Genomic DNA, 21,881 nt, shown 5'->3' on the forward strand with positions numbered 1-21,881 from the left:
TTCATCTCCCAGGTTGTTGTTGTAGGGAAAATTGAAGGTATATTTGCCACCTTGAGTTATTTATAAGATAATAAAGGCAGGATAAAAATAAAAATAAATCAATAAAATAATTCTTGTCACATTATATATAAAGAGGAAATAAAAGTGCGAAGGATAAACCTCTACTTAATTGTACTGCTTAACATTTTTTTATACTAATTAATATAACCAAATTGCCTGGTAATAAGATCCTTGTTCAAGCATAGAAAAAATGGTTTATGTATTTATTCAGTTTGTATGACTTCCCATTCACCATGAGACCCTGAATGGCTAAGGTCCAGTTAAAACAAAGCTGACTAGCCAACAAAAATGAAATGACATCATTCTGGTCTATACATACAATTCACCTAAAAATGGCTCATCTAAATTCCTGGCACTCAGGGGGGGAAAAGGAGGTCTTCAGTATCTTATGAAAAACCAGCAGGGTTGGGACCATCTGGATCTTGTGGGGCCTGTTGTTCTCCAGGGCAGGTGCAGTGACATAAAAGGCACATCTCATCAGAGATCCCATCAGGTGGTTTGTTTAAAAGAAGAGGACATGATGTTCTCTTGGAACAATATGCAATGGGTGGAAGTAATTGGAGAATACCAGCCCTTTGTGGTAGGCCAGGTAAGCAATACGCTCAGCAGAGATTCTAAGAATGTTCTTTATTGTACTAAAGTGGAATAACAGAAATGTGAAAGCTTTCCAAAATCCTCAGTATCCCTTTTTAGGACAACCCAGTCATGACAGGGCTGTTCTGAAGCTCACACTTTCTACTTTCCCAATAGCACCATTTTCCTTTCCTATGACCCTTTTCGGGAACTTATCTTTTCTACAAGAAGATATAGTTCCATAATTAACCTAGCCCTGTGCCAGGAAGGACTTTATAGGAAACAACTAGCACCTTCAATTTCACATAAATGTCTACTGAAAGCCACTGCAGCTTGCCGAATAATGCTGTTATATTGTCATACTAAGGTGCACCTTAACTACCATATCCATTGCCTTCTGGACTAGTTGCACCCTCCAACTTCACCAGGATGGATGCCCAACCACCATATTGATCCAATCCAGTGGTGGGTTGCCAATTTTTTAATTACTGGTTTGGGCACGCTCCTGTACGCATGCAACGTTTCTGCGCATGCACAGAAGTGTCCAGGTGGGCAGAGCCTCCCACCACTTCTACTACCCGTTTGCTGAACTGGAAGCAACCCATGTCTGATTCAATCAGAGATCATGATCCAGACTCCATATAGCAAATGACAGATTTTACTTAGTAAAATCATAGCTGAGCTGAAATGTGAACAATGACCTTCACAGCTTCCATTCTGCCACTATATTGTTTCTGCTCTGGAGCATACATGTAATTAAAATTTTAGAGTAAGGTATTCATCACCTGTACCTTGAATACCTCGACCTCTTCTAGCATCAGTTCTTCTGTTTCCAAATCATCTTTGGGCAAAACTATGACTTTCTGGACAGTTCCACGATCTGAAACACAACAGAAACAGACTTTATTCAGGCCTTCTCTTCGGTGTAGTTTCCATTTTAAATAGCATTAACAACTTTTTAAAGGGTAGTATCTGCATATTTGGAAAGTATCTGGGTGGAATGTCAGGTTAGCTTGTTGTCATAAGAGAACGTTGCTAGAGCTTCATTCAGCTTTCATTTTCCGTGCAAGAATTGGTTGAACTGACATGTTTTCTCATAATTTGGCCACCACAAAAAAGTCCCATTCCTGTTATGAGTCTACAGAACTACAGAATAGCCCACAATTCTGAGATGAAAGAAAGAAACCTAAACAAGCACCTTAAAGAACAATCAGGAAGAATTTAAACCCAAGAAAAAAGAACTGCACATAAAGCAAATTCTGTGCTGATACTTTTTTCGGTTTATATGAATCTCAAAAAACTGCATGGCTGTGTTTGTGTAAGGTGCTTTTTTTCCACATGGGCTATCAATTTCATGAGCCAGCTAGTCATGAAGAAGTATTACAGTACTAAGTCAATATTTATTAAAATAATAATAAATACTTATATAAACATATCCTCATTTCATTATTCTGTAGAATGTTTTCATTTTTATATCAACTTGGCTTCCTAGTATAACAATCAGAGCAAGCAGCATGGGGCTGAGAATGGATGTGTTCCTGCCTCCTCTTCAGTTACCTGAAAGTGAGGCAGATCTTCATCCATCTCTAAGATTTACTCCTGGCATTAGGACTACTTTGAAAGGAAATACTGCCTCTGCCTTACTTGCAAGAGTAAAGCCAAAAAAAAAATAATAATGGCAAGAAAGCAAACAAATTGGCTCTTTTCACAGAAACCACCTGGAGGGAAAATTTTTAAAAACAAAATGGAGAAGAATCTTTAATTCTGCATGCTCTTTTAGAAGACTTCTGATAGTTTCTACCTAGTTTGTGTTGAAAGATGGGCACCGAGTGCTTTCTTGAAGACTGAAACAGTTCTCATCTTATAAAACACAAACACCATTTTGGATTTTGTGACATGTGTGGGTAATAGACTTCAAAGTGAGGGAAATATTTATAACTATATCTAAAGACTTCAACTGGAACTATCCAAATCTAAATAGTTAAAATTATTTTTTAGAACTAGTCCTTATGATGACCTTTTTATAACTCATTCTAAAAACCAGACACAGATGCTTCTGAGAAAGCATTAGACATGGTCTGAAACAGAGAAGTGGGGCTGGCAGCTATTCCTTTTAAACATTTTGACAATGAACTCACAAGACTGACTTCTGAATGTTGGACTGTGTTATGAATTCAACGGCTGGAGATGATATTAAAAGCAGGAATCTCTATCTGAGCAACCAAACCATTCCTCTTCTATCTGCCTTCTGTACTGAATGCCACCCACAGCCATGAATTCCACCAGATAGTACTTTGATCCCTGAACTTGGTTCTTTCTGCAACAGGAAATAACTAAGATTTGCAGATTCATTGACAACTTTGGCTAGAAAGAAAGCAGAAACTCCCTGCAGACTTCGACAGGTGATGGCCAGACTGTGTACAGCTGCTGGATGTTGTGCAGTGAATTGGGCAGCCCAAAGAATAACTGTGCAGATACGCAACAATATTTGAAAGCTAATGAGGAACGTTCTTGGTTGGCAGGTTCTTGCCCTGTTGGCTGGTCTCCTTTGACTTGTGGGAGGCAAGTAACTCAACTACATCAGATTCAGTCCAGTGCAAAGAACATCTGCTAGCCATGCCTTCCCTATATATGAATTCTGCACTTTGATAAATCATGAAATTAGATCTCTGTGTTTTTTATCCTTAAAGTAATACTGTTCCATTCACTTCAGTAGAGACTTGGACATGTGCAAAATTGTATGCTTTGAGTTAATTATACCTCCGACAAAGCTTTGGAGAATGATGGGTCAACATTGCCTGGTTGGGAGATAATATTACATCAACCTTTCTTACTAGTCTTCCAAATATGAATGATGGATTTCAGCCTTTCCATCCAGGTTCAGGATTATGGGCACTGGAGCTCAACACATCTGATGGGAACTTTGCTGGCTCAGATCAATTCTACTCTGGAGCTTCTAGAAGGGCATGTTTATAAACAAGAAACTGAATCCATTGGAATCCTTGCTTGATATACTTTTGCTCTGTTAAAGTTGAAGAGGGGGACTCTTATTCACTCAAACTGAGGGAAGATTACCAGAATTCTGTTCTTGCCTCTGGAACAGCCTTGCAAGTGATACAGGAAACCATAGGAAATGAGAAATCAATTCTATATATAAGAGGCCTCTGAAGTGTTACTTAGGGAGCAGTAAATGTTAGCTTGAATTCCTCTGACTTTTCCAAAGAAGGCCTTGAATAAGCAGAAATTTCAAATGTTCTCCTGTGCTTCTGAAACAGTATTCTAGTAAAAATTGAAAAGTTGGAGTTGAGATTTGATAACTCTGTTACCATCTTCCAACTAATTGCACTGCCAGATAAATTACTTCCAAAATTTACTAAAACCTGGGTGAAGCGGAGATACAGAAAAGTTTAAGTGACTACCCCTAGACAACCTATCCTAACTGCTTTTACATAAACCCCAAATGCTCATCTTCCAGGCTGGGGAATTGGTGGGTGGAAGTGCTGTGTATTCTTTTCAATGCACATCAGTGGGTACCTGTGCCCAGGAAAAGCACCTCATAGCGTCCATCAGCTGCATCCACCTGGTCCACAGCTATAGTTGTGAACTTGTACTTGACGTTGGTTCTCACCACAAGAGGTTGGCGGTGTATGGGGTAGACACCATTGTACATCATTGGATGAGTGCGCATGAAGTTGATCACCTCATCAGGATAGTCCTTGGTTGATTTCATTGAGGGTGTAAATGTTCCCCCTGGGCACTAAAAAAACAAGGAAAAAATAGTATGAGATATGGTTCAGCTAATATATCAATGATTATATATTGAAGCCAGGGGTGGGTTTCAACTGGTTCGCGGCGGTCCCTGCGAACCGGTTGGTCGCCGAACCCGGAAGTAAGTAACTTCCGGGAACGGCGAAGGCCCCCCCCGCGCCCGTGCCCGCGCCCCCGCTCCTTACCCGGTTTTGATGAATTCTCCGCTTCCACGCATGCGCAGGACGCATACAGCGCCTGCGCGATCCTCCAGGAGCAGCTGGAGCATCGCACAGACGCTAGTACGCACGCGTGCACGAGGACACCGCACGCGTGCACGAGGACGCCGCACGTGTGCGCGAGGACGCCGCCGGCCTCGTTCCAACCGAACCGGTTGGAACGGGGCGAGAAACCCACCCCTGATTGAAGCCAACACTTCAAGCACTTTCCATTTCTCCCCACTCCCTGTGTAATCTCCTCCATGGCTAAGTACATATCTACCATCAGCCATGGAAGCTCACTTTCTTTTAGATATAGGAAGAATTGGAGGAGAGGGTGGTAAGTGTGCCAGTCTAAACTCCTGAAGAAAAGCAGGATATAATTACAATGAACAGCGATAAGGCACCTTGGCTGCTTTCCATAAAAGAATTATCCTTTGCTCCTCACCTGAAGGCTCAAGAATCAGCTACCAAAGTATTGTGGGATAGGCCTGTGTACGTTCACATTAAAATGCTTTTGCATTTTTTTTTCAATATTTTAATATTTTAGTCATTAGTGTCCTGAGTTTCATCTGAATAGAAAAGCAGGATGTAAGTTTACAAAAAAATTAGATTAAGATTCAGATTAGAATTAAAATTAAAATTAATAAAATAACAGTGATAGCAATTGTCATTGGGGCACTTGGTACCATGTCCAAGAATTTTACAAAACACATCAAGGAATTGCAGGTTCCTGCAAACAACCAGTGGAACTGCAAAAAATGGTTCACCGACAAATGCGCGCTCGACAAAAGCGCGCCGAGGAAACTGCTGCGAGAAAACCGTGAGGTCAAAATCGTGCCGACAAATGCGTGCCTTCAACAAACAACTAATAACAACCTAATAACCCTAACCCTAATCCTAACCCTAACCCTAAACCTAACCCTAAACCTAACCCTGAACCTAACCCTTACCTTAACTTAAATCGCACTTTTGTGGGCGCGGTTTTGTCGGCGCGTTGTTCTCTTCATGAAAACTTCTTATTTCCATTTTCATAACATATAACCACATGTATACTATTACATAGCCAATATCATGTTGTATTGTTAAATATTTACATCAATTCATCTTACCATCAGCTCCTCCAAAAAAACAATTATTGGCTCTTCTGCTCTCCATACACCATATTTGTGCCTTATCCAACACTTTCTTCTCTCTCTCTCCTCCCCCCTCGGCGCGTTGTTGTGGGTGCGTTTATGACGTTGTGATGTTCTCGCCGCAGTTTTGTTGGCGCGCTTTTGTCGTGCGCGCATTTGTCGGGCCACGCAAAAAACTGCGCTACTTGGAATATCGTATATTTTAAGAAGGTATTTGGTTGATACCTAGGATGCTGGCAGCAACCTGTATCAACCATTAGCACCAGTCAATAACATTTGTGAGGCGCTTTTGAATGTTCAGTTGACTGCATTTCATGTTTAATCAATAAAGTATATAATAATAATAAATAAATAAAATTATTGCTTCATTCTGGGAGAAGGAAAGATTTGAGGAGTTTACAGGATAAGATAATTTTGTTACTGAGTAACAAAATGTCTTCTCAGCATTAAAGAGATCCAACTCTTTCAACACCCCTCAATTTACTTTTCATTGCTTTACCAGGCTGATCCGCTTAGGCTGAAATACCTTTGTGCATCTCTCATTTGCTAACATCATTGTAATTCTTAGATTGTGGTGTGTTTTAGTAATGCTCATTAAAAAACAACAACCTCAGAATCCCATCTGAAGCAGCTGCTCAGCGGTGGGAGCCAAACCCAGCCTGCTCTTTGGGTTTTCTGGAAGCCTCCCCATATATATAGCAAAAACTGGTCTTTTTAAAAAAAAAAAACCCTGAGGGGGTTGTATAAGTAAAAGAGACTGGAAAACCACATTCTCTGAGCCAATGAAATGAAACAATGAATTCTCCTTATTTTGGAATATTTTGCCAACAGAGAAAGGATGCCAGTAAATGAGAGACCACCAATCTAGAGAGGAAATGCTAATCAGCCTCACACGTGGTGGCCAAATGTCGAGCACTGAAAGAGATGAGCTGTGCGGCACCAAAGGACTTGATACAAAAGAATCTGGGGAAGCACCAGGAAAGAAATGCAGTGAAGTGTCAAGAGAATCCCAGCATGCAGGCAGAAGGGGAACCAGAAGAGAAGGAGAAACTGGGCTACCGAAGCAGGAGTTGGATCAACAAGAAGAACAGCTTAAAGCCTTACATGGCCTAGGACCCGGATATCTGCGAGACCGCCTCCTGCCACATACCTCCCAACAGCCGATAAGATCTCACAGGCTGGGCCTTCTCCAGGTGCCGTCAACCGGACAATGCCGGCTGATGACCCCCCGGGGGAGGGCCTTCTCTGTAGCTGCTCTGGCCCTGTGGAACCATCTACCTGCAGAGATCCGGAACCTTCCCACTCTCTCGGCCTTCCGAAGAGCCACTAAAACCTGGCTGTTCTGGCAGGCCTGAGGCTGTTGACCCCATGAACAAGGTCCAGCCCCACCTAGGTTGAGTGTATGGTGTGTTGCTTTTAAATCTGTTTCATCTTTCCCTATATTTTAACTTTTTATTTTTACTCTTGTACTTTGTAAGCCGCCCGGAGTCCTACGGGATTAGGCGGCATATAAATTTATTAAATTACAATTACAATTACAATTAAGACATTTTCCAACAGGTAATGTCTTTCACTACGACTGTGAAAAATACAGAAAGTGGAAGAGCTTAGTTAGCAGGACCTTCTAGCTTGTACAACTGTGGGGTATTTCTCTGGGGTTTTACTTAAAGGTCTCCTTTATTAGCCCTGGTATTTAAAATCCTTTAGCTAGAGGTGCCAAACATGTCATCTCAAAAAAACACCCCATTTTTCCTATAAATGAATTTCATTTCAAATAAATTCTATTAATGTAAGTGCACACACAAATGACTCTTACATTGTGCACGGGGGCACACTCTGTCTTACGCACACCTCTACATATCTTGTCAATCCATAAATATTTGTTTATGTATCTATTCAAAGGGCAAACGGTCATACATAAAATGGGTATTCTTAGGAGAACATATATTTTCATCAGGAAGAGAGGTCAATGTCCCAAGGCCAGCAATCTGAGAGAAGGAACCTGTTGGAGATGTAACTGATGCTTACAGTGCCTGGACGGGGATAAGGCATTTTGCCTGTGTAAGGCATCCACTGATAGTTGGGACCTTCCTTGTGGGCAAACGGTCCATTGAAGACCATGCGAATGTCAGCCATGGAGTAGACACACACGGCAGAACCCTTAAACACAGACCTGTGCAAAGAAAGACAAACAACAATTGCACATTCGTCTCAGATGTTAATAATCTCTTTCATGTAAAAATAATGGGTATCATTTGTATTAAAAAATTTTGCCCTTCGGTTTCAATGGGGGAATATTCTTCATTCATCTTTCATCGCTGGCAAGCTCTTGGAATTCCCTTAAATCTCTGATCACACTCAAAGCCCCAAGAAGCCAGGATTAGGGAAAGGTTGGGGTAGGGAATAACAGAGTTGGAAGGGATCTTGGAGGTCTTCAAGTCCAACCCCCTGCTCAATCAGGAAACCAACTATGCCATTTCAGACAGATGGCTGTCCAATCTGTTCTAAAAAGTCTCCAGAGTTGGAGCATTCACAACTTCTGGAGGCAAGTTGTTCCACTGATTAATTGTTCTAACTGTCAGGAAGTGTCTCCTTAATTCTAGGTTGCTTCTCTCCTTGATTAATTTCCATCCATTGCTTCTTGTCCTGCCCTCAGGTGCTTTGGGAAATACCCTGTTTCCCTGAAAATAAGACCTCCCCGGATAATATGTCCAATTGGGCTTTTGAGTGGATGCCCTAAAATAATCCCTCCCCCAAAATAAGCCTTCCCCAAAAATATTGCAACACAGCAGCAGCCATGAGATGACCATGCTCACCGCCTCCTGCACCTCAAAAATAATAAGACCTCCCCAAAAATAAGGCCAAGCATTTATTTCGGGGGTCAAAAGAAAATAAGACTCTCTTATTTTCAGGGAAACACGGTAGCTTGACTCTCTCTTTTTTGTGGCAGCTGTTTAGATATCAGGACACTGCTATCAGTGTTGGAAAGACAAAGCAATGTTGGGTGTTTGAGGCCAGTCTCAAACAGATGTTTTGGAGTTATCCTGCTATGTTCTCAAGATAACATTCCAGTATCAATCATTAGAAATTGGAGCATGGAGGAAAATGGCATTAGCTGCTGCTGCTGTTTGCTCTTCTAAGGCTACGTGATACTTCCTTGATCCTTCTGAGCAAAAATGTATCTTGGAAAGGGGGAGGAGCCACCATTTACTTTCCTCCCTGAATGATCAAATCTCAGCTACAGCTGCAGTTTGTGGGAAAACCCTACACTTGGCAGCCAATACTTCTGGGCTGTGTTCCAGCTCTGCCACAAAATTCTACAACAACCCAACCTTCGTTCCAAACCCTGCAGGGTTCAGCAGGGAGCAGATGGCCAATATTCACAGAATTGGGGTCAGGGACATCTGATTTTACCATTATTTTGATTTCAAGTTCAGCTGGGGGATTTTGCTCAAGAAGGCTAAAAGATAGACTATTATGAGTACCCGATGAAACACTTACCCAGAGGCTGCAAAAACAGCATAAATAATGGGATTCTTCACATCTTGGGTCTGCTGGATGAAGACATCCTCTTGAAGAGAAAGGAGAGAGTCAACCACACAGCACAACTAGAGTCAACCACACAGCACAACTAACTGTCCTGGTGATTCAGCAGCAAATAATCGAAGGAATCTGAAGTTAACCCAGGTATACTGGGAGCAACTTTTTTGGCTGATATCCTGCCTTTTTTTTGGTGGAGCTATCTATGTTTGGTGTGAGGGGGGGATAGCTATCAAATCAAATCTATGGTAGCTTAAGAGAAATAGATTTGGGGCTTTGCATTCCCTGTTTCTTCTAATATATAATTCTGCTATACTAAGTGGTGCAAATAGTCAAGAAACTCACAGTCTTTGGCAAAACAAGCAACCGCAGCTCAAGCCAGCCCAGCTTCATAGCAATAGCATTTAGACTTACATACCACTTAATAGTGCTTTACAGCCCTCTCTAAGCGGTTTACAGAGTCAGCCTATTGCCTCCAACAATCTGGGCCCTCATTTTATCCACCTCGGAAGGATGGAAGGCTGAGTCTACCTTGAGCCTGGTGAGATTTGAACTGCCAAATTGCAGGCAGTTGGCAGTCAGCAGAAGTAGCCTGCAGTACTCCATTCTAACCACTGCTGCGCCACCATGGCTCTGCATAGAGTCATGGGGGGCTTTATATAGATGCAGATTTTTACTGGACCAGAAGAGACCTGAGTCTACTGGATGATGATGGAGGTTAAATCAAATTCCATTAATCTATTAAAAACTACTCTCCAACAAATCTGCAATAACATCTAATAAATATCAAATACATCCTTTTTATCATGCTGGGTTAGAAAAAATGTTTTAAATACAAGAAATGATCATTAGACTTGGATTGTCTAAAACACACACTTTCCCCCCCTTTTTGGCATGTTTCAGCAGATCTTCAGACATGCTCAACTTTCAGTTTTTATTTAACCTCTCGTTTCAGTTCAAAATGGGAATCAAAAATGTCCCTGTACAGGAAAGAATGCAGATGTTGCTTCTAATTCAGCTTCAGATGCTGATCGAAGAGATCCTTCCTGTAAGCAGGCAGGAGCCCTGCCAAGAGATTCCAGAAGAACCCAGGGAATGAAGATTGCCTGTGAACCGTCTGGTAATAATTTTGAGGAAGTGAAGCAAAGAAAGCATGGGGAAAACCCAATGCTAACTTGTGCCCTGGCAGGAGAGAATCCATCAAAGGCTTTTGATGATGCTAAAAGCTGCAATGGGACTTATCCTCGAATGACCAACAGCCATTTGTTAAGCAGGTGCTGAGAGGAAGCTGACAAGCAGCCCGCTAAGCGATTGCGTCTGCCTTTCTAGCAAATGGGATCCCCAACATTAATCACAGCCATCCTGGAGCCCCTCATCTTCGCTTTGCCCCCAAATACAACATCTATCAGGAGGTTAAGCAGGCTCCCTGCTTGAATGAGCTTCTATTATCTCAAAGCCAGCCCTGGTCTTTCCATCTGGTAACTCAAAGCTTCCTTTTCCCCTCACTCATCCTTCCTTTTCAGCAAGGGCTGCAAGCTAGTCAATGCAACACAAAGAAACAAATTGTGATGGGCTTCCAGGATGAATCTGTCCAACAGGTTTTGCTACACAGCTGCTTATATCAAAGGAGATCCTTTAAGAAAAGGCCCATTTTAAGACAAATGTCCTGTTTCCTACAACAGCCATCTAAACTGAAAACTCCAGAAAGCCTGCAGGTAGGACATGAGGACAGAAGCACACAGATTTGCTTTGAGAAAAATGATCTCTTTTTTTCAGTAAAGCATTTCATTCATGGCTGACAAATCACACATTAAAAAAAACAACCCTTCAAAAGTCATTGCTGCTACTATTTCTTATCTCTCCTTCTTTGACCTTCAATCCTAACCATCAAAAGCTTCCAAACTTCCTTTTAATGTTTATTGAATCTTTCAAAATGCTTGTTTTTGTCTTCCTGGCTTTAGGCAAATATCCATGGTTTCATTAATCTAAATGAATGTGCTTGCTGTCTCTTCAAGCCATACTATTTTTTTAAAAAAATTGTCCAAATTATATATCATCTACTCAATGAACTTGTGGGATACACTGCATACTTTACAGACTTTTCCAGCTTGATACCTTGGAGTAACCCGAAGTAGTTCCACTATCCATAATCCACATGGACGACAGAGGTGAAGTATTATCAAATATCCTGAAGATAAACTTCAGTATATTTTTCTTCCTCTCCTCTCCCCTCCTTAAGCATACTGGACATAAATTATTTCAACTCCTACCCTCAAAACGATGCTATAGAGCACTGTACACCAAGACAACTAGACACAAGAAAAGTTTTTTCCCCAAACGCCATCACTCTGCTAAACAAATAATTCCCTCTCCACTGTCAAACCATTCACTAAGCCTGTATTACTATTAGTCTTCTCATCATTCCTATCACCCATCTCCTCCCACTTATGACTGCAGAACCGTAACTTGGTTGCTTGTTTCCTTATGATTTATATTGATATGATTGTTTCCTGATTGCTTATTTGTACCCCCTGACTATCATTAAGTGCTGTACCTTATGATTCTTGATGAATGTATCTTGTCTTTTTATGTACACTGAAGAGCATATGCACCAAAGACAAATTCCATGGGTGTCCTATCACACTTGGCCAATAAAGAATTCTATTCTGTTCTGTTCTGTTCTGTTCTGTTCTGTTCTGTTCTATTCTATTCTATTCTATTCTATTCCATACCTCAAGTATAGCAACTAAAAAAATCTTAGCTCTGTATTCAGACAGAAACTTACTCTTATTTTTATTTAGAATTTGGGGAAAAAGTTTTTCATTTTAAATTAAAACTATACAAGCATTTTTTTTCCAGAGCTATCAATGCAGTTTACAGACCTGATCTAATCTATTGGCTGCCTGTGGGAAATCTGTCTGAGCTTCACAGGCTAAGCCATCTCCTAAATTGCTTAGGGCTTCAATGGCTCCCTTAAATACCCCCTCATCTCTTTCCATTCCCCCTCCCCCCAGCCCCACCACATACATACACAATCCCTGCCATGAATATACATACGAAGTTCATCGAAGTGTGTTTCAATTCCATCAGGCCCTGGGACAGAACAGATGAGCCGTGCCTTTAGGAATGTGCTCCATTTATTTACTAGGCAGCAATGGCCTCCATCGTCATTCTAAACCAAAGAAGAGCCGTGATTTAGGTTGAAATTCTATCTCAATCATGGAATTTCACTGGTTAAGGGTGGGCTTGTCACTCTCATATCAGCAAAACTCACATCACCAGGTTGTTGGCATAAAGAACAACATAGAAGTATTATATGTCTGTCTAGGATATAAACGTCATGATTTTTTTTAAAGCCACAGAGGCTATAGTTTTTAACTGAAACCTAACTATGCTGGAATCAAAAGGATTTATTTTTAGGCTTGCTCTTAAACTGGACTTTTTTTTAAAGGTTCCCAATGGGAAAAATTATAGGAGCAAGAAAGATGACTGTATGGAAATGGACAGATATTCTAGCTGTAGAACAATATATCAAAGTAGGATAAGAGGTATGAGAACAATGAGGGAACAATGAGAACAATTTGGAAAAGGATGGATGGGGGGGCGGGATACAGAAATGTTTAGAGTTATGTAGATTTTTTTTTGTATGGGAAATTCTCAACATCATCCAGTCTGGTTCTTCTTCTGCACTCACCAAGCAAATGCGTCCAATGCGGGAGTAGACAACTGGGCTCTGTGGAGAATCGGTGGATTTTTCTCGGAAGAAAAAATATAGCTTGTCATCATTTTTCTCAGCACTGTCTGGGATGAGCTTTGCATGGACAAATGCTGGATCTGCAGAGGGGAATAAAGCCAAGACAATTACTAGTATTAAAGTATTGGGGAAATAGACCCCAAATATTCCTCCCAGTCTCTAGAAATTTACAGCATTGGTACCTAAACGGAGCCCTCTAAAGTTTTGGTGTGGCCTTCTACACATTTCTACACATTGTTTTCAAATGTTAATTTGAAGGGAGAAATAATGAAAAACATGGTTGGAGCCTAATAGCTACATTTTTGCCACACCAGTTCACCATCTGAAACGCAGAGGCCAAATGAGATCCTCAGCATATCCTTTAAGAAAATAGAGAATATAACCGCAACAACACCTGTACAATTCTTCAGCAGCATTTTGGTGTCAGGATTCACCCACTGAAAAAGGAGCATCTTCCATTTTCTTTTCATGCTCCAAATCTGCTGTAGCTAAGGCTTGAACTTAGCTTATTGTTCCAGAATACAAAGCCTTGCCAAGTTAACTGGCTCGAAATATCAACTGGCAATTTTTCCTAGCATATTACAATGGAACATATTGCTTGTTCTGTTAATTGCAGCTATTTGCCTCATGTTTTCTGTAGCCTTGTCTGGGACACGATTCTTTTATCTGAAATTCAATTCTCAGTTGAAAAATAATCTAGATTGAAAGAAAGTTGTTGCATGCCAAAAGTTGGGTCTCACTTTTTGGAGCACATATTTTGTTTGCAGAATTCTTTCTTGACCTGCAATGTCTCTTTTGAATAGCTCACATGGGGAAATTAGCTTGAAACATCTGTGTTCACATACCAGAAACCTGATCTTTTTTTTGGGGGGGGGTGCCTTCAAGTCAGCATCAAATTCCTGGTTGGACGAGTCTCTGCAGTTTTCTTGGCAAGGTTTTCCTGAAGTGGTTTGTCATTGTCTCCTTCCTAGGGCTGAGAGAAAGTGACTGGCCCAAGGTCATCCAGCTGGCTTTGTGCCCAAGGTCGGTCTTCCAGTTTCTAGCCTGATGCTTTAATTGCTACACTAAACTGGCTCTTAATCTGAATCTTTGCCACCCCAAAAGTTAGAAGATAAATTATCTTGTCAAAGAATGGAAGCAATTTTAATAAGGCAACTGCAGGAAGATTCACCAGGACTAGTTTATATTTTCATTCTCATGGTGCATTCACAAACTAATCTTGGGTTTTTTTTTCTTTTTTGATCTGTGAAGTAATTTGGTGAATTTTCTGGGTCCTAAAAGAATATTGGAATTTTAGTTGAGTATAAAAAGAGCACTTGAAATGTGTTGCTTTTGTTGTTTTTCCACTGCAGAATTTAGGACTAGTACATCTAACAAAATTGGTTTGGGTGCAATATATTGGTTTGATAATAACAACTAAGTTAGCATCTAAAAAAGTCATATAATTCACTGTTTTTTCAGTAATAAAATGAAGAAAATTCAGATTCCATAAAGTGACGTATATAAAGAATAAAATGCATAGTATAAAAAACACAAAAATAAAAATCAACTATGTGTTCAAGCAGTAAATTAACTAAATACAGTATTTAGCCTACTTTCAGGGACCAGAATGGACCAGGAATCTTTGTATGTCTTTATGTCTTCACTTTGTGCAACCTATCTCAGCTTATGCACATTACAGCCAGTTTGGTGTAGAGGTTAAGAGACCAGGCTAGAAAACTGGAAACAGTGAGTTCAAGTACTACCTTACCAGTGGTGGGTTCCAGATCCTGTTCCAACTGGTACAGTTGGAACTTGCCCAGCAGCGTCCACATGGATGCGCACAGCGCACGCATGTGTCTTAGCACCTCCACGAGCCTCTGCAATGCTCCAGCTGCTTAGCAGAGTGTTGTGCAGGTGCTGTACGAGCTATGCGCATGTGTGGAAGCACAGAAGACTTAAAAGACCGGTAAGGAGCTTGGGTGGGCGGGCAGGCCCTCCGGAGCACCGTACTGGAACGGTATCCAGTGCTCCGGGCTGGCTCCGGTGCAACCCACCACTGTACATTACCCATGAAAGCCAGCTAGGTGACCTTGGGCCAGTGACTCTCTCTCTTTCAGTCCAACTCACTTCACAAAGTTCTTGTAGTGGAGAAACCAGGAGGAAGAAGGAATATATTTATATCCCTCCATATAAATCCTGAATCAAGCCAAGGTCAACTTTTCCCCTTACATTTTGGGATTTTTACAGTGGCATTTTGGGTGTTCACAAGTAGGAGATGGAGGCATGTCAATCTCCTGCTTTGGCTCTCTTGAATTTTGAAGCCTGTCACACCCAACCCAGAGTCTTGGGACTCTGGATCAATAGATCTGTATTCCTTGAATGGCTTTTTAAAAAATCATTGATATATTAATAGCTTAATTACGTGCTGTGTAAAGACCCAGCTTTTTCTTAAAGGAAAGCGTTTGAAGCCCCTGATCATTTTGATTGCCCTCTTCTGCATTTTTTCAGCTTTGTTATAATCTTTTTCAAATGTGGTCACCAGAATTGTACACAATATTGTAGATGTAGATGTGAATGTGTAGATTTGTATAAGAACATTGCTACACTGATAGTTTGATTTTTATTCCCTTCTTTACTGTAACATGCAATTTGCCTTAAAGGTTTACCTTTGTAAATTAATTATGGTTTAAACGTTTTACACTTAAAAAAAAAGAAGCATTTCTTTAGGCAATATTTCATACCTTAGCCCCACCATCCTCCCAAAAGAATCTCAACTACTTTTGGAAAAAAAATCCCACACCCCTTGCTGTTTGTTGCACTGAAACCCCCTCCTGGGATGTGATGATAGTTGCAAGTCTTTGTCTCAGCCAACAGAAATAAATGTTGACACAGTGTTCAGTGAGTTAAGCAGCTATTCACCGCAGCTCTGCAGAAAACGTAGCAAGCGTCCTGATTAACTGGGCTATAGTCCACTCTGGTGGTGTTCTGAAATCTGTTCCTCGTATTATTCCATTTGTAATGTAAAATGATGAAATAAAGAATTCTTTACTTACACAGCAGTGCTTGAAAAGAGCGAACAGGAATGCATGGGTATAATGCTAGATAAAAGTGCTGAGGTAGTGTTTTTCAAAATTTGGGCAACAAAGCCATCCCAAATTTGTTAGTTCTGCGTCCCCTTATCTAAATAGAAAACACACTCAGTGCTTTATTTCTTGCATCAGCTTATTTTCTGTCCAGCTCCTATAGACCCATCCTATGTATTAGCATATAAAAGAAAGGGTCCACGGTATTTCAGCTGCACAAAAGATGATTAAGAAAAGAAATGAAGGTTCTTCAGATATATCACAGCACTTCATGGCATGGTTTAGGCTACATTGCGGAAAACAATGATAACTTAGAAGATTAAGAATTTATTTGGACATAGTCTATGTTTTCAGGGGGGTCAGCAGAATATTGCTAGGAGTAATTTGATCAACTCTGCAAGTCCTTTTATGGACACATGTTTTCCTTTCAGTTGATGATAACCAAAGTTAGGCTATTGTGCTAAAAGATGGCAAGGAGAAAAGCTATGAAACTGCTATAAAAAGTGCTATTAGGTTAACTAAAATTAAAGTTTAGCTACAATTCAACTGATGAATAAAATAGAATAAGATAATAAACTGTGCTATCTAAAAAAAGCTACTATAATAGAGAATTTGCAATGCTTAATAACTACAGATTAGAGACAGCAATGTAACACTTGGGAAAACGTGGAGCATGATTGGTTCTAGCCAGCAGTCCAATTCCTAGGATGTTTTGAAGGTTCTTTGGCAGAACTTGGCAACAGCATGCATTATGCGTGAATCAGAAAATAACATGAAAATGTAAGATGGGTTTGTATGGCCTGGCAAGCCTAGCTAGTGGTGGATCTCTCTGTAAAACAGGCAGAAGAAGATGATGATGACATGCTTGGGGTAAACCTCTTAGAGAGGGCTGAAAGCCCTATGAAGCGGTATATAAGTCTAACTGCTATTGCTATTGCTATTTTCCCTTGTCTGGGATTGTGTAGGCAAAAATACACTGGGAAGCCTTCCTGTGTCTTCTATTGAATGCAGCCAAATAGAGAGCATTGCAGTCCACTCATTTATTTTTCTCATCGAAGACATGGAATGTTTTGTAAATCCAAACTTATTATTTTGATGTCCATTTCCAATAACCTTCCCAATTTTTACCAAACATCCCTTGGTATGAGACTCTGGCATAAGATTTATATTGCTGCAAGGGCACCTGTCCGCTTTCAAGACCTTCTAAGAATTTCTAGGAAGCTTGCAATTTGGAGAAGTTTGGTTATTTTCTTTAGAGCCTCTGAATTACGAATTGCCAAGCATATGGTGGGCCATGTAATCCAGCATTGCTTACACCGATAGCTCTCTTCAGGTTACTAAAATGATATTCCTCTAAACATGATACTCATCCTCGGTTTACTCAGCTGTTTGTGCTGTTCCTTAACAGCTGGAGTTGCAACCAACAGGAGGCTAAGATCTTTTCTTATTGGCTCCCATTCCAGGATGCACGCTGGAGAAGATGTGGCAAGGGATTAAATGCTCTGGATCAGTTATCAGAAATGACAAGAGTACAAACCTGCCCTTTACCATCAAATTTGTAAGGAGGAATAATGCCAGAAACAGCCTGCTCTGGAATTAACAGAAGGGGAAAGATGTCACGGGCATGGGAGGAAACAAAGGGGCCTCCCTTTGTTTCATAGTTCAATCATAGTTGTACTCCTCCCCAGCTGGCTAAACAAAATTATATAAAGGTCACTTGTCACTTCGGACAGTTATGTCATCTTCAGCAATCTGATCTGCTAAGTGTAAACAAATGAGCATTTGCAGATTACTGCAGTCGGCTCTACACGGGGCTGCCCTTGAAGATCATCCAGAGGCTACAACTGATCCAGAATGCAGCAGCCCAGAGGTGGGTTCCTACCAGTTCGCACCTATTCGGTAGAACTGGTTCGTCAAATCTACCGAACCGGTTAGAAGAGGTTCCACCAGTGGACCTGGAAAGCTGGCCACACCTACAGAAGAGGTTCCAAAATTTTTTGAAACCACCACTGACAGCAGCCTAGGCTGTGACGGACGTGCTGTGGTATGTCCATGTAACACTGCTGCTCCACAAACTGTGTTGTTTGCCTCTGGGCTTCCTGGTGCATTCCAGGGACTGGTTATCATCTATGAAGCCTGGATCTTTGAGGAGCTACCTATCTTCCTTTGTTTCTGCCCAGGTGGTAAGATTGTGCAAAGTAGACACCCTCAAGGTTTCCTCTATTTGTTCAACTATTTGTCCTCTGCAATGGTATCCCCCCCCCCCGACAGATCCATATGGTTCCCACCCTAATAGAATAGAATAGAATAATAGAGTTAGAGGGGACCTTGAAGGTCTTTTTGTCCAACCCACTGCTTAAGCAGGAAACCCTACGCCACTTCAGAAAAATGGATATCCAACATCTTAAAAATGCCCCAGTGTAAAGATGTTCCAAAATCTTTTGCTGTTCTCCCAGGTCTTGGGAACCCCTCTTTCGATTGCTTTTTGTTGATTTTTTTCCCCTTCTAGACCTCTATCATAAAATAAAAAAAAATATTTTATTGCTTTTGCTTTTAAAGTGTAAGCTATCCAGAGTTGTTTGGCATTGAGCAACATCAAATAAACAAATATATATTCCCCAAACACTGTGTTTTTCAAACCACCCACCCTTGAGGCATTTCAGATCTGTGGATGCTACAAGCATGAAAGAAGAAGAAGAAGAAGAAGAAGAAGAAGAAGAAGAAGAAGAAGAAGAAGAAGAAGAAGAAGAAGAAGAAGAAGAAGAAGAAGAAGAAGAAGAAGAAAGAACTCTATCCCATTTTCTTGCACATAGATAGACAGCAAGAGCAAAGGACAATAGAACAGAAAGGAGGAAATCGAAGTATTATGAAGATTGGAAAAAGAAATGTGTTTATCACATGAAAGAGGGTACAGCAGAAGGATATGTAGAGCGTCATGGGAATGGAAATATAATAAAAAAAGACCCACAGGGCACCAAAAAAGGAGATTGGACCCAACGAGCTTAATGAAGATTCATAACTGAGTTAGAGAGCAGGCTATATATGGATGAATAAAAGAAACCAATCAGGGAAAGTTGATATGACTTGGCACAATACCATATGCTTTGAAGAAATCAGGCCTGGAGAGTCATATACCACATTGTGCATTGACAGAGGGGATTTAAAAATAAGGAAGGAGATTGCTGGGTGCTCCCACAAGCATAATGATAGCAAATTATGATAGCAACGTGCCAACTGGTATTTCTTTCTTAGAAGCAGAGGACAATAAAAAGAAAGTGATGGTAGGAACCTTTCAACTTTGCACGGACAATATTTCTGCTGTTTTTAGGCAAAAAAAAAAAAACATTTTAAGAAATCAGTTTCACCCCACAGTGTGGCCTGTACAATGGACTCAGTTGTCGAACACCATCTCCTTTTCTGTCCTCCCTCACAAACTCTGTTGTATTTTGCCCCTCACTTACCATTGAGCCAACGGGAGTTGTACTGGTCAGTTCTCATGGCAGTCTGCTTGCCCAAAGTGCGGAAGATGGCTGCATCTGTGCCCATGAAGTCAATGTAGACGCCAGCATAGAGTTCTTCATCTGTGAGCAAGGGTAAAAAACAGGGGGAGGGGGAGGAAGAGAACACAATTGTTCTGTTCTAAGGAATGCCTTATTGAATTTCTTGTCATTACTGTATTGCCATGCTGGCAGAGTATCCTGGAAAAAGTTGCCCCACCCAACTGTTTTGTGTTGAGGGCATTAGGGCTGGAAAAGTTAAATTGTATTATGATAAATGACCCTCTTTCCTATACTAGGAACAAAGCAAGGGTACTCTACTCAGCTGGGATGCCCATCATTCCACTGATTTGCTGAATGAAAGATAACAAAGAAAGCCAGAACGTCTACAGACAGAAGAGAGCACTGTCTGCATTTTTCATATAATATTCTATGAACAGAGCAGAAGAAGATTAGAAAGGAGCTTCCCCCTGGCTTTTTTTCCCCTGTACACAAGAATTGTGGGTGGCAACCTAAACATGAATTGAACATTGGGAAGGGAAACATGTTTAGGGAGATTATTCCCTGGTCCACCTTCAAAAACAAGAAAAGGAATCTTTAGTGATGACTTTGGTGTTAAATATAATGTCAAGAGAAGAAGAAACTGAATGCAAAATTTATTTTTCCTGAGTGACATCAAGCATTGCAATGCTGAAGTGTGGGGAGAGGGGGTATTATCAGCATATTTCCCCTGTCACAGTTTTGCCTTTAGTCACAAGACCTGCTGCTCAGGTTAGTGCTTCAATAGGCAACCTAAATTTTAAATGCTGTACATGCAGCTAGTAGTAGAAGGGACTGTGTAGCCTATACCTCAAAAGGGAGTGATACTGGGCAGAAAGATATGAGAAAGAGGAAGAGTGAAGTACAGAGATTTCCTTAAAAGTAAAGGTTCGCATCACACATATGTATTAGTCATTCCTGACTATAGGGAGTGGTGCTCATCTCTGTTTCAAAGCCGAAGAGCCAGCACTGTCCGAAGACGTCTCCATTGTCATGTAGCATGACCAAACGTTGAAGGTGCACAGAATGCTGTTACCTTCCCACCAAAGGTGGTCCCTGTTTTCCTACTTGCATTTTTACATGCTTTTGAACTGCTAGGTTGGCAGAAGCTGGGAAAAGTAACGGAAGCTCACTTCATTACGTGGCACTAGGGATTCGAACCACCAAACTGCTGACCTTTCTGATTGACAAGCATAGTGTCTTAGCCACTGAGCCACCACATTCCTCTGAGATTTCTGCGTCCCTCTAAGATTTCCTTACTTTTCCTTAATTCCCATGCCCTGTCTTAAGCTGCCTGCAAAGACCAGCCCACTGAATCCCTATATTCTGAAGGTCAGCTTAATTCAAAGCTAGAAGTCTTTTAAATATTTCATAGTGAGCCCGAGGCCAAGCTCTTAACTTCTGCCAAATTCTAAAGAGCCGCTAGGAAAATAAAGGCAAGAAGAAGGCCAGGGTGTGTACTGTAGGTCTTGTTCTACTAACCTCTCACCTCCACTTAAAGACTTAAAACAGTCTGTCAGGGGCAAAAGGCAAACATCTTTTTATTTGGCAGTTTTGTTAAGCAAGCGTGCAAGTGAAGCATGTGCGCATGGGACGTGGGGATTTTCTGCTGACGCTACTGCTCCAAAGCTCATAACAGAGGACTTAATAAATGAACCAAATGTTCATTAGGCCCTGATGCACTGGTGCAGGGGCACAATTGTTGCTTTTCCCAAACCGGGGTCACAGCTGCTGCCAAATTAATTTTAAACTTTAGGACTTGTCCTGTAAATGGATATTGGTGTCTGGACAAAATCAGAGGCTGGCAGGTCACATCAAGGGGCTGGGAGATTTATGGGAATCAAGAACTCTGGCCAGTCCTGGATCTGACTGAGAGGGGGAGGGAAACAGTGCAGCTGTTGTGCCACTAGTTAGTGTGGGGTAAGCAGGACAATGATACCACTCCTAATGATCTCCCTGCTGTGAGCTTATGTAACTCCAGCTCTCCTCCTAAGGAAAAGATCTGTGGAGGGAGATTTCCCACATAAGAGATGGAGTAGCCATCTGGGAAAGGGAGACACTGCTTAGCCAAAGTTCAGAAGAAGGTCCATGCTTGGAATCGATCTGCAGGTGCATAAAACAGAAAAGTCTGCATGAGGCAATGGAAGATAAAAAAAACCAATGAGACACGTTGCTCCCCTTCTCTTTCATATGGCCAAGCACAAACTAGACCGATTATCAAAAGATGAAGGCAAGAAGGTTAAAACTGCAGG

General features: G+C 41.1%; 1 protein-coding gene across 3 annotated transcripts in view; it reads right to left on the minus strand.

Moving 5' to 3' along the window:
• Window positions 1-21,881, minus strand: part of SEMA3F (semaphorin 3F) — a 159,247-nt gene that overhangs the window by 8,596 nt on the left and 128,770 nt on the right. For all 3 annotated transcript variants that reach the window (XM_087709269.1, XM_087709267.1, XM_087709268.1), the window contains 7 exons: window positions 19,555-19,674; window positions 12,969-13,108; window positions 12,332-12,446; window positions 9,236-9,305; window positions 7,763-7,907; window positions 4,168-4,390; window positions 1,425-1,513 (listed from right to left, as the gene is read on the minus strand). In XM_087709269.1, the coding sequence (XP_087565395.1) occupies window positions 1,425-1,513; window positions 4,168-4,390; window positions 7,763-7,907; window positions 9,236-9,305; window positions 12,332-12,446; window positions 12,969-13,108; window positions 19,555-19,674 (902 nt within the window). The remainder of the gene's footprint in view (window positions 1-1,424; window positions 1,514-4,167; window positions 4,391-7,762; window positions 7,908-9,235; window positions 9,306-12,331; window positions 12,447-12,968; window positions 13,109-19,554; window positions 19,675-21,881) is intronic.

Source organism: Thamnophis sirtalis, unplaced genomic scaffold, assembly GCF_051295495.1.
Source record: "Thamnophis sirtalis isolate CommonGarterSnake01/CBP01778 unplaced genomic scaffold, rThaSir2_p1.2 scaffold_3, whole genome shotgun sequence".
NCBI classification, from domain to species: Eukaryota; Metazoa; Chordata; class Lepidosauria; order Squamata; family Natricidae; genus Thamnophis; species Thamnophis sirtalis.